General features: G+C 53.3%; 1 protein-coding gene across 1 annotated transcript in view; it reads left to right on the forward strand.

Moving 5' to 3' along the window:
- Vstm2l (V-set and transmembrane domain containing 2 like) overlaps nucleotides 1-14,974 on the forward strand; it is a 29,368-nt gene extending 14,394 nt beyond the window's left edge. Inside the window, exons 2-4 of the mRNA XM_021194233.1 lie at nucleotides 5,583-5,752; nucleotides 7,410-7,460; nucleotides 14,109-14,974. Of these exons, the coding sequence (XP_021049892.1) occupies nucleotides 5,583-5,752; nucleotides 7,410-7,460; nucleotides 14,109-14,375 (488 nt within the window). The 3' untranslated portion in view covers nucleotides 14,376-14,974. The remainder of the gene's footprint in view (nucleotides 1-5,582; nucleotides 5,753-7,409; nucleotides 7,461-14,108) is intronic.
- Nucleotides 14,975-16,129: the final 1,155 nt, after the last annotated feature.

The raw sequence follows: 16,129 nt of genomic DNA on the forward strand, positions 1-16,129 counted from the left end.
TATTCATTTTTACTTTATGCACATCAATGTTTTGCCTGCATGTATGTCTGAATGAGGGTGTCAGATCTCCTGGAACAGGAGTCATCGACAGTTGGAGCTACCATGTGGGTGCTGGGAATTGAACCTGGGTCTTCTGGAAGAGTAGCCAGTGCTCTTAACCACTGAGCCATCTCTCCAGTCCCATATTGACTGTTTTGAAGAGTGTAAAATACATAGTTACAGTATATTCAGTCTGTTTAGCTGTTGTCAGAACTATCCAGAAATGTTGGCGCAGGCAGAGGCATTACCCTGACTGCAGTGCCTTTCCTACTAAACACATCTGTGCAAGAGGAGCTAAAGGATGTGTGTGTGTGTGTGCGCACACGTGTGTGCATGTGTGTGTGAGCATGTGTGTGTGCATGTGTGATCTGGGCTCAAAGCAGCAAGGAGACAGGCATGGTTGTCCATTTGTGGGTGATTGAGTCCCTCAGGTGTGTAAGACCCCAGTGGCTTCAGGAAGGACTGCCTTTGGGGCAAAGAGGCCACAACTGGTGGCTGAGTGGTCACAGAGCCACGGATGCTTCCTTGTCAGATGACCTCACAAGGTGCTGAGGAGGCGTCTCCAGGGAGCAAGTGTTGAGAGGTGGGGTTAGTGCATGAACACCTACTCTACACATGCCGCCTCACGCCATTTCTCTCAGCAGCCCCTCCCCTCTTTGCAGATAAAGAAACAGGCTCAGAGAGGAAAGGGGCAGGCCCAGGTCGAACAGTGAGGGGCCAGCTGACAGGACTGAAGACAAAGCCAGAGCTAGGTGGGTAGGCCAGGAGCAGGCTAGAAAGGCCTGCCGCTGAAGGACAGGACTGGCCTCAGCTCATCCGTACCTGCCAGAAGCCAAAGCCTGGCTCAACCAGGCCTCAGCCCCAGTGCCTGCCGCCGATGCCCGATAGGGCCTGGGGTTAATGAGTGTATCGCTGCCCCAATTAACAGCAGAAAGGCAGCCGATGTCACGCTCAATCAAGCCCCTGCCCCTTCTCCTGCAGAATCCTAATTTGTGGATGCTGGATTTAATTGTCTTCCCTGAGTTTCCCTGAGAGTCAGCCAGGCGGGTACAGGCCCTGGGGCTGTAGAACACATAGACCCTTCCTCCAAAATCTATAATTACAGCACCCCGGGGGACACACTGTGGCCTCAGGAGGTGCCTGAACCAGAAGGAACCTGGGGGTGGTTAAATAGGAGAGGGGTCACAGTTGAACTCATGTCTGAGATGCCCCTGGGAGGCTGAGGGCTGGTGGGAAGGAGAGGGGCTTGGGACTTGGACGGGGGGGTGCTTAGAGATGGTGTAGACCAGGCTCCCACTCTGAAGTCCTCTAAAATTGGGTTCAGTTTAACCAGTGACTCACTCTGTGACCTTGGGCAAGTTGCTTAACCTCTCTTAGTCCCAGCTTCATCTGGAAAAAAATGACAGCTGCCCTGTAGGGGGCATAGGGGTAGCCATCTTGGGTACCCAAGCTGTCCAGATGTAGGTGGGTGTGGGCATCTCCTCAATTTTTCTCAGCTTTCTGTAGTTGGGTTGGGAGATGAGTGTTGGAGACAAGGTCTGTGCCGCGCTGGTTCATGATGGATAGCAGTATGTGGCCTGCAGCTATGTATCTCCCACCAACACACACACACATACACACACACACAAACACACACACACACACACGACTCCTCAGAGCCCAGCAGGACCCCCACCCTGCCTTTGCTCCCAAAGCTGGCTTGCTTTCCTAGGTTTCACCCCTGCCATCAGACTGTACCCAGCTCACCTCCTCTCGGAAGCCCTCCCAGATTGCCTCCTTCTTAAGGCCAGAGCACAGCCCTCTGATACACACCAGAGTCTTCTCCTTGGAGTGGCCTTGGGACTCAGTCCACCTTGCAGACAGACAAACTGGTGCTCAAGATGGAGAGACATTCTGAGGTGAGAGCAGAATAGTTAGCGGAGCCAGGCTACAAGCTCACTGCCTGGCTCCTGGCCCCGTGCGCTGGTTTCCCTGCATACACTGGACCCGGAGGCTGCTTGGAGCGATACAGCACATGTGTTTAGGTGGCCTACTGTGGACAGGGGACTCGGATGCTCTGTCACATGCACAGAGTCCGCTTCCTTATTTGTCTCTCAGTCACTCTGCCCCTTCACTACAAGGCTGAAACTGAGGGGACTCAGGGAGGCCCCACCACACCTCACCTTGCTGCTTCTGATAAGTCTGAGGGGGCCCACAGCCCCGTGGGAAGGGGAGCTGGTTGCGGCAGCCACAGTAATGGCCTTGTAGTTGTCCTCTGACTACCCTCTCCACTGCATGCTCAGGATGGTATGTATCCTGGGATTGAAACCAGGGCACACCGCCTCAGGGAAGTCTTCCTGATTGCCTCAGACTGGGCAAGCTGCCTCGGTGGCCTTTCCAGGCCTGTGCACTGATGAAACCCCACCTGCACCCCACCTGCCCTCCAGGGCTGCAGATTGGCCGGCAGGGACCACTCCCACTTCTTTCTCTTCTTAAGACAAAGTCTCATGTATCTAAGGCTGGCCTTGAACCCACCATGCAGCCAAGAATGATCTTGAGTTCTAATCTCCCTGCCTCCACTCTCTAAATGCTGGAATTGCAATTGTCTGTCACTGTGCCCAGACTATGCGGTGCAAGGGATCAAACCCAGGGCCTCATGCTGACTAGGCCAGCACTGAAATGGCTTAGCCTCACTCCCAGCCCAGGGCTGCCCCTTTATAGAACAAACTCTACAAGGAAAAGGCGATGATGCAGGAGTGGTGGCACAGTCTTTAATCCCAGCACACAGGAGGCAGAGGCAGGCTGGCCTCTGAGTTCGAGACCAGCCCCAGCTACAGAGCAGTTCCAAGATAGCCAGAGCTACACAATGACACCTGTTTTAAATAAAACAAAAGGAAACACTCCCTGACTCCAGAGTAGCTGAGTGCCCTAAGAAGTCTGTTATGGGGCAGGGGGTAGGAGTTCTTGGGAGTCAGGCTGTCCTGGGTTCAAATTCTGACTCAACTGTAGTATGGGGGAAGGACTGTACCTTATGGGGGTCCCAGATGCTTCCTCTAAATCACAAACAGGCAAAGGAGTTCATCACCTAAGACACAGAGGCCACCAAGCACTGAGCCTGAGGCTGGCCCAAACTGAGATACGTTCAGATTTCCGCTACTTAGCCAAAAAAAAAAAAAAGAAAGAAAAAAAAAATCAGGTATAAAATATCCTATTAGTAACTTTATTAAATGTTAAAATAATATTTTGGTATTGATTTAAGTAAAATATATTATTAAAATTAATTTAATTTTAGCTTAAAAAATCTTTCGTGAAGAATCCAGAAAATGGAGTGTTCCCATGACTCTCAATGCCACTTCATTTTTCCATGTGTTTTTCCATTGGAAAGAGCTGTCCTAGGCCAGCATTGGGCTTCCAGTGGAGTGGTGGCCTGGGGTGGGCCCTGTCCTGTGCTCTCCCGTCCCAGGCCATAGAGGAGGGCTATCTCAGAGACTCAAAGACTGGGACCCGCTCTGAACAAGGCTCTTTTCCCATTTACTGATGACTGATGATAGATACATAGATGGATAGATGATAAAGAATAGTTAGATGATAAATGATTAGATAGATAGATAGATAGATAGATAGATAGATAGATAGATAGATAGATAGATAGATAGATGATAGAGAATAGATAGATTATAGATAAATAGATAAGTCAGAAATGGCTATTACCTCCTGGAAGAACAGATGACACATTAGCTATGCCACCCAGGACAGTAACCATCCCTGTACACAAGTGGGTACATTTAAGTGAATTAAGATAAGATGTAAAATCCAGGTCCCTGATCCACTCAGCAAACTGTCATTGGTGGTCACTATGTTAGCTTACATACAGACCAGCTGCCCCCTGTAAGGACTTTGGCTCCTACCCTAGGGGAGAGGATGCTAGGGGGGAGCAGGCATGGGGTGGGTGTGCTTTGTTAAAATAAGCTCTGGCTGCTGAGTGAAAACAGTCTTCAGGAAAGAGGGAGGGAGGGAGGGAGGGAGGGAAGGAGGGGAGGAAGGCCAACATGGTAATGGCGGTTTAGCCCTGTGGCAAGGGACCCATGGAGTTTCCTGAAGACCCAGTTGAGAGGGTTGACACAGACAGCCAGAGTCAGCTCACCATGGTAGCCTGAGAGCTTGGCACAGGCTCTGAGCTGTGACAAGGAGGGGCATGCTCTGTTGGCCCTACCCCTGCAGGAGCCTGCTTTCCTCCTGCCCCTAGGGATAGCCCAGGTCTTGGGGCGGTCACACATCAAGGTAGCTCACAGTACCCCACATCCCTGGGGTTCCAGTCACGCTCTTTGTCATCCAGCAGGCCTTGTTGGTGCACCCAAGCCCGGCTAGTGGCTAGCCCTTTCGCTCTGCAGAGAAACAGGAAAGCTTTTTTTTTTTTCTTCTTTTTTTTCCATGCATAAGAAGCTTTGTAAACCGTAGCCTGCCCAGCTTTCTCTCGGCCCAGGGATGTTACAGAAACAAGCTTCATTCGGGTACCTAGCGCACAGCAGACAGAGGTGCTCTCAGATGGGGGCGGGGTCAAACCTGATCACACAAAACTCCCGTCGTCCTGTGGAGGGGGGTAAGGCCCATGCTCCTTGAATTCAGGATGCCACCTCACCACTCACTGGGCTCCCTCTTTTCTGGGACAGGAGGCCCTCTGGGCTAGGAGTGTCTCCTCTGAGCTGGACCTGGGGGACTGTATAGTCCAGGGGCGGGTGCCGACAGACATCACATTCTTGGGGTGACCTGCAGTTGCTAGGCATCTACCATCTTCCTTCTGTCTGAGATAATCTCTCCTGAGAGGAGGCAGGCATACTAATTGCGTCTCAGACAGTTCGTTTGGGGAGAAAGAGCCAGAGTCTATGGAGGGGAGGGGTGTCGGGCCCGTGAAGTGGGGTGGCAGTATAGTGACCTGGGTATGGGCCTGCGGGGAAGATTGCTACTGGCTTCTGGAACCCGTTGTCCTGTGACTTGGTGGGGGGCCCTGCAGGAATGCCAGGCAGGGTAGCTGGCTCTTTCCTTTGCTCCTTGCTCAGCACATCCGGAGCAGCCACGCTGGTGCCCATTGAACAAAGTGTTACTGGAGGCCCACAAAAGGGTGACTTGAAACGGGGCTTTGATTGACCACAGGAGCCAGGCAAGAGATGAGGAATAGCCAGAGCAGAGAGATCTGAGAAGAGGTTGAAGAGGCAAGACCCCAGGCAGAGGGGAGGAGCCTGACAGAGCCCCGCCCAGGAGGGCCAGCTTTTTGTTTGGGTGCATGCTCCCCAGGGAAAGTGGGATCCTTATGGCTCAGGAGGTAGTGAGGTTGCCCCAACCTAGGGCAAGGCTCACGGGGCTGGGCACTGGGTGGGGTAAATGGAAGAATCTGGAAGAATTAAACTGGCAGTTTCCTGGCCTCCTGACTCACTTCCAAGTCAGCCGTCCTCCATCACCCTTCTGCCCACAGACCCCTCAGCCTCTCCAACAGTGTCTTCCCATTCATAGCTGCCCTGAGGCCAGCCTCCTGTTTCTGAGCCCTTGTCTTCCTTTTCCCCACCCAGCACTCTTCACAGAGACACCCCATGACATGACGGCACGAACAGGTGAGGATGTGGAGATGGCCTGCTCCTTCCGAGGCAGTGGCTCCCCATCCTACTCACTGGAGATTCAGTGGTGGTACCTGCGCAGCCACCGGGACTGGACTGACAAGCAGACATGGGCCTCCAACCAGGTAAGACCTTGGGATATGTTTCTCTGGGGGATGCGGTGGGGATCTTGGGGGGCTCTGCATCTGGCATCGTTGTCCTCTGCAAAATCCTGGTGAAAGCCAGAGCAATGGCCATTCAAGGTCTTCCCCTAGTGTCTGGGACCCTGAGGCCAGCGACTGGCATGGTGCCTCCTTCCAAGTATGGATGAAGTGGGTCTCAGGACACTTCCTATACCTCCTCCATAGCACCTGCAGTATTTTTGTAGAGGGCTCCCCCTAAGGCCACGTTGTCACACAGTTCGTTCCAAGCAGCATGCTCCCTGCACTGGAGCACAGCATGCACACTCAACCCTCCACACACACTGTCTCCTGAGTTCACACTGCCGTCAGCCACCACCTCCGCCACCCTAAGGGTTTTCTCTGGGAAACAGACAGTAAAGCAGACAGGGGCAGCCTTGGCCCAAAGATAAGAGGGTGTGGCAGATAAACAACCTGCCTCCTGTCCCTAAGGCTGAGTCATTGATAAGACCCTCGTCCCCGTGGTGCCTCGGCAGGGTAAGGTGGCAGCTCAGGTGTAACAGGTCAGCTAAGACACTGCCTGGCTCCTTACCGCCACCCCCCTTCAAATGAGTCAAGTAAACTTCCATTGTGAGTTCTGGGTTGGCTTTTAGGCACACCTGAGACAGTAGCAACCCATACTTATGTCTATACAGTAGTGCACGCGTGTGCGCACACATACACACACACACACACACACACACACACACACGCACACACACACACTCCTCACCTTTGGCACAAGTCATTGGCAAACTCTGTCTTGATTATGGGGGTACCAAGTTCCCAATATGTCAGCCTGCCCCATGTGATGTGAAAGATTCCTGTGGCCAGAGGAAGCCTTTATGAGAGGATTTTTTGGTATTTGAGGGATGTTTAAGGGTGTTCTTGGGTATTTTGAGGTGGAAGCATCCAGGACATGGCTAAGGATCCAACTGCATATGCTGCAAACATATGTTCAGGCATGTGAACTGAAAGGGCCAGCATGTTCCCAGATGGAGAGCAGACACGTACTTGTAGGGACACGCTGGCCCTCTTTGTATGTACACACGGACACACCCCCTTGATAGCCAAGCATCCTCATGAGCCCAGATGCCTGGCTGTGTGGTTGGCATTGCAAGCTCTCCTTTTATCTCCCTTTGGCTGCCCTCTCCTGTATTGCCAGTAAACTCCAAGCTGAGGGAACCAATGCCAGACCTCACCAGCTCTATTTTTCTTATGTTTTTCTTAAGATTTATTTATTGTTTTAGTTTCACCTGTGTGTGCATGTGCACCATGTGAGTGCAAGCCCCTGGGGAGGCCAGGAGAGGGTGCTGTATCCCTTGGAGCTGGGCATTGGGTACTAAGCTGGGTCCTCTAGAAGAGCAGCAAGTGTTCTTAACTGCTCAGCCATCGCTCCAGCCTTTATAGTTTTATTATCATTTTAAAACTTTGACTAGGGTGTGTGTGTCTCTGTGAATGGGGTTCAGGGTGACATTTCCACAGCTGTGGAGACTGTGCACAGATGAGATCCAGCATCTCTGACCATGATCCTGCCTGTCCAATGTCACCATGGTATTTCTTCCCTCCCCCACCCCTCACTAACACCTGTCTCTATTCTCTGTTCTTCCCTCCCCACTCTCAGCTCAAAGCTTCCCAGCAGGAGGACTCGGGGAAGGACGCCACCAAAATAAGTGTGAGTTCTGATAATGACTTTCCATATATGGTCCAATGGAAGATGCAGCTGTAGCCAACCAACCAAACCAAAAAACCAGACTTTTTTGAGGGAGGGATTGGTCTATTTCAGCAGGGAACTTGGGCAAGAAGATGGAGGAAGTGGGAGGGGGACAGGGAGGTGCTCCAATTTGGTGAGGGTCCCCCCCCCCGGGTCTATTAGCCAGAGATTTTTCAAGTCTATTGAATGATAGGCAGGATAAATGACAAGAGAGAAAAGACAAATTCTCCCCTGGCGGGCCAAGGCCAGTTGTGCCTCTGTGGTATTCCATGCCTGACTCAGCCTCATTTGTCACTGGGAAGCTACAAGGTCTCAGGAGGCTGAGTGGGCTCTTTTTGGCCCATCATGACTGATGTTGGAACATCTCAGGGTCCCTGGGTGTGACTTCTAGGAGCAGGGACTCTAGGACCAGCCGGCCTGAGGCATCCACTCCTTTGAAACACAGGACAGGGAGGGCCAAGTGTTTGCCCATTTTACAGGCTGCACAGCTGAAGCTGGAGGGGACCCAAGGTGTGGTTGGTGTTGTTGAGCTTCTTGTCATCTGCCAGAGTCCAGGGAAGCCAGGGACACTAGGAGCTGGGGTGTGACAGTTACTATGGGGTTTTTGAGTACCCAGAGCCAAACCTGGAAGAGTTAGGAACTGTCATGAAAGAACATACAATGGGAGAAAAATAATGGAGCAGAGAAGACTGTTCTAGGCATGCGTGCTGCCACAGAACCAGGCTGGATTGCTGGAAAGTTCACCAGCAGCACACTCATGGTGTAGGAGCCCACGTGTGTTGGGGCAACCTTTCCTATTCCCCCTTTGGCTGGGTCTCCCACAGCTTCTTAGGGAATATAGGGAAACTCGGGGCCCCAAGGCCACTGGGATAAGTAAGGGCACCGTGGCCAGGAGGCCAGAGAGAGGCTCCTACAGCCACTCAGGGGAGGGGACAGCAAGTGAGAGACTGGATGGTCACAGTAATCCTGGAACCTTTTGGAAGGGCATGGAAATGACAGCCACTCATGGTTTAAGGCTGCCAACCCTGCTCTCCTGCCCTCAGCCAATGGCATGTTCTTTTCTTGCCTCTGTACCCATCAGCATCTTGGGCAGAGGTCTCTGTAAGTATCGATACGGCCCCTATGAGGACACACCCTCTGCCTCTACTGTGTCCCATTTCACGAGCTTCTCTGGGCCCTGGCAAAGAAAGAATTATCTAATTGATTGAGAGGATTATAATTCCAGGCTGCCTGCCTCATGAGAGGGGAATGCAATGCTAATTAGTTAAATAAAATAAATGTTCTCCGTGGGAGTGTGAAGTCACCCCCAGCCATCTCCATAATCCTCGTACCAGCTGGGGCTTCAGGGTCTGGTCCTAGGCCCAGCATTTTACATAGCCATGGAAGCCAGCATTCTTAAATACACAGGCAGAGCAGACCACACCCAAGGTGCAGGCACAGCCTAGGTTCTTGATATCTTAGGAAACGGTACAAACTTCTTTTTAGCCTTCAAGGCTCTGTGACCATTCTGCAATGCCTAGAGCCATCTGTTACCTCCCAACCCTGGGCCTTTGCATCGGCCAGGCTCTCTGCCCAGAAATGTATTCCTATCTAGCCCTGTCTCCCCCTTCACTGCTCCGCTGAGGGAGGTACCCTGGGCACAGATTTGTTGCTTCATGTCAGTCTCCTTCAGAGACTGGATGAGCCTGGTTCACTGTTGCATTTCTACAGCCAAACACAGAGCCTGGCACATAGTAGTGTCCAGTTAATATTTACTGATTACTATACTTCTCACGTACACTCAGACCAATGTATATGCGAACCTGTCTGTATGTGTGGGTGTTGCTGTGGTGTGACTGACTCAGTTTGTGCACTTGTGTGTCCAGATGATAGTGGAGGAACTCATGTGGGGGCCGAAGGGACCCAGAGGGGACCTACCTCATATTCTTACATCATCTAAAGCCCAGATTTACTGGGCTAACTCCCAAGCTTCGGCTGTTGGGACATCTTTGGGCCTTTGGTGAACCACTGTGTGAATTACAGGTTGGCAGCGCCAGGGACACTGTGGAGTCGTGGCTTCAGTTAGTGGGGGACACTTCTGAACCTGTGGAGCGAGGTCCGGACTCAGGGTCAGCTCTACTGAGAGTAGTTGGGGATCCTGGTGACCCCAGGATGCTGACACTTAGTATGCCGGGAGCTGAGTTCTGTGTCTGGCTTTGCGCCCTCTTTAGCCCTGTTTCTGAAATAAGATGGCATAGGGAAACACTAGAAACTGGAATGAGCTTGGGTTGAGGAATCTAGCCTCCAGTACTTACCTGTGGCCTTCAGATTCCCCAGGCTACCATCCTGCAGAGCTTAGGATACCTGTGTTAACCAGCTGCGTTCAAGATCTGGAAAGGTTGCTGTGAACTCCTAAGGCTCTGGGCATTAGAGTTCACACTAGTTGTTCACTAGTCTTACAGGCAGAGATGGTGCTGACACCCTGACTTAAGAAGTTCCCACTGAAGCAGGAAACACTGCTCGGTGGGTAAAGGTGCCTGCCCCCAAGCCTGATGACCCGAGTTTGATCCCCTGGGACCCACACGGTAGAAGGAGAGACCCAACCTGAACAAACAATCCTCTGACCTCCACATAACAGCTCAAAACAAGCACAGACCCCCACACTCACACACTCACAAAGATTGGTTAAAAGAAAAATGTTCCCCTTTCCCTGGGCTTGTCAAGCGACGACTGCTGTCACAGTAGACAAGAGATGATTCCAGAAGGTCACAGTCACTTACTCCCAGTCTCCAGGCCCAAATGGAAAATGCCTGGTCACGTATCCACTATTTGCAGGGGATAAAGGGAAACATGACAGTGGCTACCACCACAGGAGGAGAATGTCTGAGAGCCTCTGGCCTGAGCTCACACAGGCCTGGGGGGCTCCCTGGAGGGCAGGCCTGAGGCCTCCAGGGCTCTCAATGCTGTGCCAACTGTGGGTGGGCTTGCAGCCAGTCAAGGAAGAGTGATGGAATGGGGTCAGGGGGCCTTTGGGAAGACACTGGAGGAGGACTCAGCTGAGTCGGAGCCTGCCCTAACTCCTGGATAGAAGGGTAATGTCACATGTTCAGGGGCAGGGACAGTGGCAGTCTAGGCTGGATGTCCTTTGTCCAGCAAGGTGACCACAGTAGGACCAGCTGGAGGTACTGAGACCCATAGGGTTCCCACTTGGGCTTTGACCCTCCTCAGGGGCTGGTGAAGCTGCAGAGTGGAGTAGAGGCTGGCCCTGGCTAGACTCGCCCACTCCTCCCTCCTTCCCTCCCCAGGTACTGCCAAGGTCTCCCCTTGGAGCAACACCGAGGCAAGGGTCACACCATGGGCATACATGACCTAGCTTTTCCTCATGGAGGACAGAGCCTGGGGTGTGTGGCTCTGGGCATCAAGAGGCTGGCGGTCAGGGCCAGCCTGGCCAGGCTTTTTCGGCGTGATTAGGTGCTTAATCGCTGAGGCCTGTCGATGCTGGGCTGTGATTATGATTTACAGCCAGGCTGCCCTGCCGGTGTGTGATTTGGCCTCTCTAGTCGCAAAGATTCCTGGATGAGGAAGCCCTGCAGTCTCTTCCATTACCCCAAACGACTGAGGCAGAATAGAAAGCCCCTTCAAAGGAGCGGCTGCTGCTGAGTCTTAGGACAGGGCGTCCCTAGGACACAAGAGTCCTAGGGCTGGCGAGTGAGGTGGGAGGGGTTTCCGCCCAAACGTCACGCCCTGAGCATGGTCAAGTTTGCCTGACCTTGGAAGCCTTGGTTTTCTCCCTCGCGCGTGCCTTGAGGATGTTCCGGGACAACCTGCTACAAGGAAGTGCTCTGACCACTGATGGCTGCTGTTTGGGTCTTTGCCTTTTTGCACACTGAGTGAGGGCCAAGTCAGGCAGGCTGCAGCCTCGCCTCCATCTGGCTTCTGCCCTGGATGGCCAGGGTACCCGTGTGTGCTGTCCTGTAGTCTCTGTCCCAACAGCCCGGGCGGAGGCGCCGCCCTTCTGAAGGCCACCAATGTCCGTTGGCCCCTGGGACGTGGGGGAGGGGGCTGTCACTCAGGGCAGAGGTCTCAGCAAAGGTCTCTGCCTGCGCCTGGAGGGCGGGGCGTGGGCCTCCTTCCCCAGGAGCTGCGGCTCCCAGCGCTACGTATTATTACTCCATTAGCGCCTTGTAGGGTTGACAAATGAAGGATAATTAATATCCGTGAGGGAAACAGATGTTGAGGTAATTCGCTCCCGCTGCGCATTTGCGATGGCTTCTCCTAACTCACCAGAGAGTGTGGCGGGACGTGGGGGTCTTTCTGTGCCCTTGGTCAGGGAGATGGAGTTGGCCAGAATGAATTCCAGCTGAGCCCCACACTAGGGAGGGAGCACTTATTCTTGGTTCTCCTTACTTGTTTTCCTTTGGGATGTTTTGTTTGCGTCCCACCAAGAGTGCTTCTTGTTCTACCATAAGCTCATGCTTTCCTGCTTCCTGGAAGGGGGGGGGGGGAGAAGCTCCTCACCAGGAGGCTCTTATGGGGCCTGTGCTGCCAACTCTGGAATCCTCTGTGGGTCTGTCACATTGTTTCCAGGGTGAGTGCATGAAAGTCAGTTCCTAGGCTAGCTACATACTGACGCTGGCTGGCTCCTGACCAGGCCAAGACTTCGTTTTTTGTTTTGTTTTGTTTTTTTTTTTTGGAGTCCCAAGTTTCCCCCTCAGTAAATCCGCCACCTTATTTGTATGCATCATAAGACAAAAGGATAGCATCAGGGATCCATTCCAATTGGAAAAAGGAGATGGGGTGAGTCCTTCCACTCAAGAGTCACTAGCTGCTGTTTGTGAATTCTCTATCTACCCTCGTGTGTGTCCCCAGCTGTGTGTCTCAGTGCAGGCTGGGAAATACGTCTACAGGCCACACCTGCCCTCTAAGGGACCATCATTTTTACCCTGGGGTCCCTTACTTGGGAGGTGGGAACAGCAGAGACCCACTAGAGTCCCAAAGCAGATCTGTGGGACTTGGCAGGCACGGCATAGATGATGCCATCTAGAGTGGGACATAAGTGCCCAGAGATGGGGCTGGTGGAGTTAGCAGCTACTGTGATCTCGGGAGGGATGAGTCTTGCCATATGATGGCTGGGCTTTCAGCTCTAAGAAGGGTCCTTACCCTCCCTGCGTCCTTCCTCTTTAACATTTTCTTTTGTTATTTTTATAGACATGTAGGAATTTACAAAAAAAAAAAAAAAATAGATCAGAGTCCCCATACCCATCGCCCAGTCTCCCTAAGGATGCATTCGACTCCAAATGCCTCTTCTCTTGTAATGGAAAAGAAAGTTGCCAACAGAGTTATATTCAGAGCAGATTTAATCATGAGAGTGCCAATCTGGAAACTACTGGAATACCAGCCAACAGGAAACTGTGTAGGCAAGTATACGATAGAATACTACGCAGCAATGAACAGAGCCAGCTGATTGTGTGAAAGAAAGTCAGACTTGGCAACGCCCCCCCCCTTACCCCCCTCCCTCCAAAGAGAGTTCTGGAATATGATGGCGGTGGTTGACGCACAGGCACAGCAGGAATAGGTTGTCTACCGAGCTGGATGTTCTTGACCCAGGAGAGCTGCACTCCAGCTATAAAATGAAAATTAAAAACTGGGTCAAGGGTCAAGTGTGGTGCTACAATCTAGTGTTTAGGAGGCTAAGGCGGGGGTGGGGGTAGGGTCCTGACTTGGAGACCAGCCTGGATAACATAGTGAGTGAGACTTTAGCTTTAAAATAATCACGTAAATAAAAAGGCAAAACTTTACAAGATAATACCCACTCCACCTGCAGGGAGTGGACAGTTAAACTCTAGAATCCAAATGTCGGACTCGATTGTCAGCCTGTGTCTCCTTTTTTCTTAGATTTTACTTATTTTTATGTGTTTGCCTGTGCACCATGCATGTGCCGGGTGCCTGTGCTAGAGGAGGGAATTGGATTCCCCCCGAACTGAAGTTACAGACAATTGTGCACAACCATGTGGATGTGGGAATTGAACCCCGGTCCCCTGCAAGAGCAGCCTGGGCGCTTAAGCTCTGGACCCTCTTTCCAGTTCTCAGTTTCCCGGCCCAGTACAGGGTTGGTGAGATGGCTTAGCAGGTAATGGGCACTGGCCATGAAATCAGATACATGAGTTTGAGCCTTAGGATCCAGATGGTGGAAGGCGAGGGGACTCCTGCAGATTTTCCTCTGACCACACAGTCACTGTGGCACATGCCTTCCCAACCCCCAACCCCCGAATCTCCTGAGCTCTACCGAAGCTCTGCTCTAGAGGCTGCTGACTTCCGTCCTACGCAGGGCTTTTCCGTTTGTTCAAAACAGCAGCACAGCCTGGGAGCTTTGCCAGGAGTCTGGTCCCCTGCTTGTCTGTGGAACTCTGTCAGTTCTGGCTCACCCTTCTTCACTGCTAGGCGGTATTCCACTGGCTACACTCAGTTCTCCGTGGATAGGCGATAGCGTTGCTTCTATTTGTCCGTCTGCCATTCAACGGCTCGGATGCTGACCTTGGGTCCCCTCCCTGGCTGTATCTGGGGTGGGGACAGCCTGGCGGCTTGGCTCGCGACCCCGGCCGGTTCTCACGGTGCCTCTGTCGCCCCCAGGTGGTCAAGGTGGTGGGCAGCAACATCTCCCACAAGCTTCGGCTGTCCCGGGTGAAGCCCACGGACGAAGGTACCTACGAGTGCCGCGTGATCGACTTCAGCGACGGCAAGGCCCGGCATCACAAGGTCAAAGCCTACCTGCGGGTGCAGCCCGGGGAGAACTCGGTGCTGCAGCTGCCTGATGCGCCCCCCGCCGCGCCCGCGCCGCCGCCCAAGCCGGGCCGGGAGCTGCGCAAGCGCTCTCTGCCCGAGGCCTGCAGCCTGTAGCCCGCCCGCCCCGCATGCAGTCCTCCCGGCCCTGCGGTGACGGCGGCAGAGGAGTCCCGCGTGTGCTTTGCTTGCTTATTCCCCTCCCGGCTCCGCCTCGTGCACCCTGTCCTCGCGGCCAGCCCCCTGGTGAGGAGCCGGGCCGGGGACCCCACGCTCCTGTCCCTCCTCATTCTACCTGGAACCGGCTCCGGAACCCCGAGGGAGGCGGAGCCCCACTAGCCCCACGCGGGAGGCTGCCCCGCCAGGCAGAGTTAGCACCAGCAGGCTCGCTCAGGGCCCTCCCCCCGAGGCTCTCCCCGAGCCCCCCTCTGCCGGCACCCCCCCCACTCCCAGCCCCTTCTCGGGCCTGTGAAGTCCACCCAAGGGACCCCCTCCGCCCATCCCATCCCCATTCCTGATCAGGGGACACCCACCCTGGTGGTTTGTAAATATTTCTATTGGGCCCACCCCGCCCCGGAACTGGCTCAAACCTCTGGCCACCCTCGGTGATGGAGGGGAGGTGGGAGGCCCAGGGCTTTGCCTAGGGGTGAGCGGGCCCTGTGTATATGACCCAACCTGTGAGTACCAGCCAACTCCAATAAAGCGGTTTAAACCAACCCGGGCAGTGCTTTGCTGAGGCTGGGAGCTGAGCAGCTGTGGGGAGGAAGGGAGGGCTTCGTAGGTCACAGCTCTGAGCAGAGGTGACCTGGTGCTGAGAGGAGCCAGGCAGCTTTGCAGAGAACAGGAGCTGCTGCTGGCCTGGGGGGGGGGGGGGGAAGGGGTCTCAAAGGGCGAGAGAAGCAGTCTTTGTCGACTCCCACTGTGAATCCCGAACCCGAATTAGTCCTAGATTCTGAGATAATTACACATACAGAAGAACCTGTGAAACATGTTTGCAGGAGTGGATAAACATCTTTGTAGCTGCCACCCAGCAAACCCATCACCCCATAGCGGACTCCCACCTTGGCCCTCAGTATCCTCTACCCTCCCAGGGAACCCAGTGGTGTCTTATGGTAATATCATCATCATCAACAACAACAACAGCATCACTGTCATCAGTTTTGGCTATAGAGTCTCATATAGCCCTGGTGGGCCTGGGACCCCTGGGACCCCTGGTTCCGTTGTTTCAGTCTTCCAAGAGCTAGGATTATAGAAGCATGCCATTACCCCTAGATTAGTAGGTTTGTCTTTAGTTTTAATACCTATATGTACATCACTTTATTTCTTACTACCATGGGGGGGGGTGTATGCAGAGGCCAGAGAACAACCTGAGGATCTCAGGGGTAGCAGGTCCTCTCCTTCCATCTTGTGGGTCCTGGGAATCAAACTTAGGTCATCAGGCTGGGAGAGGCAAGCGCCTTTCCCCACTGTCTCACCCATTGCCACTTTAAACAAAATAATTTACTTTTCTTTTTTCAGTGCTGGGAATGGGGTTCCTTGCACATGCTAGGTGAGTGCCCTCCCACGGGAAGCCCCCACATATTTGAATTTTGTCGTTTTGTGTTTGAAACAAGGTCTCGCATAGCTCACACTCTGTGTAGTCATGGATGCCCTTGAGCTCGATCCTCCTGCCTCAGCTTCTCCAGTACTGGGCTGACAGGGTGTGTTCCTTCTGGGTGCTTTATCGAAGGCTGCTGCTCTGAGCGCCTCCTCCGTGTGTGCTGTCCATCGAGCATGAGAACCTCAGTGGCCTTTGCCAGGCCAGTGCTCCAGGCTGTCCATGAAGGGATCTCATATTCCCCTGGGATAGTCTCCATCCCTCTATTACACGG

This window comes from Mus pahari, chromosome 3 (genome assembly GCF_900095145.1).
Source record: "Mus pahari chromosome 3, PAHARI_EIJ_v1.1, whole genome shotgun sequence".
NCBI lineage: Eukaryota > Metazoa > Chordata > Mammalia > Rodentia > Muridae > Mus > Mus pahari.